The 1,077-nt window shown below is 29.0% G+C and overlaps 1 protein-coding gene across 1 annotated transcript in view; it reads right to left on the reverse strand.

The window, feature by feature from the left end:
* Positions 1-363: 363 nt before the first annotated feature.
* The window catches only part of LOC123005579 (ninjurin-A-like), a 4,015-nt gene continuing 3,301 nt past the window's right edge, over positions 364-1,077 (reverse strand). Inside the window, exons 2-3 of the mRNA XM_044399393.1 lie at positions 774-899; positions 364-668 (exon numbers count right to left, since the gene is read on the reverse strand). Of these exons, the coding sequence (XP_044255328.1) occupies positions 376-668; positions 774-899 (419 nt within the window). The 3' untranslated portion in view covers positions 364-375. The remainder of the gene's footprint in view (positions 669-773; positions 900-1,077) is intronic.

Raw genomic sequence — 1,077 nt, forward strand, 5'->3', positions numbered from 1 at the left:
AGAATCACTTTAATCAACATTTCTTATTACAAAAAAATCAAAGTGTTCAATATTTTTTTCAATTAATTAATTTTCAAGAATTTTTGGCCTAAATTTCAGTCTTTCTCAGTCAGAATCATTTTAGTCAATAATTTCAGAACTCTTAATTTAATAAAAATTGTAAGGGAGAATATTTTTGATTTTTCAACTCTTTTTGAAACCGAAAAAAAAACATTTACTAAATTCAATTTAATAATTTCGATTTTCTACAAACGTTCAAAGACAATTCACCAACTAGAAGTATCAAAAAAATAATGGCAACTTTCGAAATTTTTTTAATGTTTTTTTGGGTTTTATAAGGTAGAATAAAAACTCAATGTTTGATAAAAAAGTATATCATTTTTCTTGGCTTGTGACTGTGAAACTGGCGATGAAAACGTTAATTATCGTGACTAAAAATATGCCAATGACGACGTAGTTATTGATTCTCTTTGCATTTTGATGCTTTGATTCTCCGCGTAAATCCATTCGTCCCTTAAATATTAAGGAAACTCCAACAGCGACTTGTAAAAATAACGAAATTACAATTAAAATGAGATTTAAATAAAACGTCGAGCTGTGTCGATTGAATTCAATTATGTAACGAAGTTGGTTGGCGTTGGCTGTTATCAGGGCAATATCCATCATTCCTGAAAAAAGATTACATTAATAATTACATTATTAATTAAACAAAAGCTATTCTAAAGTTTATTTTATTGAAAATTTATGAGTAAACTTTCTATTGTAACGCTTACCTTGAGCCACGGTTTTCTTAGCAGCATAGCTATTAGCCTGCTTTTGTGAAACGCTGGTATCAGGGACATCCTCCACCATATCTTCGTCTTCCAATTGTATCACAGAAAAGTCATCTTTCTCCGAATCTGAATGAATACAAAGGAATTTATTTCATACGTTAGCCTGAATTAAAATAGTTAAAAACGTGGGCTTTGTTCTGAAAATCCATCAAAATGAAGCTAAGCCTCGTAAATAACGAATTATTCAAATGGGTTATTAAATTGAATTTTTTGTTTTTATTTCATTTTCAATTCGCAACGGATT

This window comes from Tribolium madens, unplaced genomic scaffold (assembly GCF_015345945.1).
Source record: "Tribolium madens isolate multiple individuals breed KSU strain unplaced genomic scaffold, Tmad_KSU_1.1 Scaffold_11;HRSCAF=98;Tcas5.2_LG3b, whole genome shotgun sequence".
NCBI lineage: Eukaryota > Metazoa > Arthropoda > Insecta > Coleoptera > Tenebrionidae > Tribolium > Tribolium madens.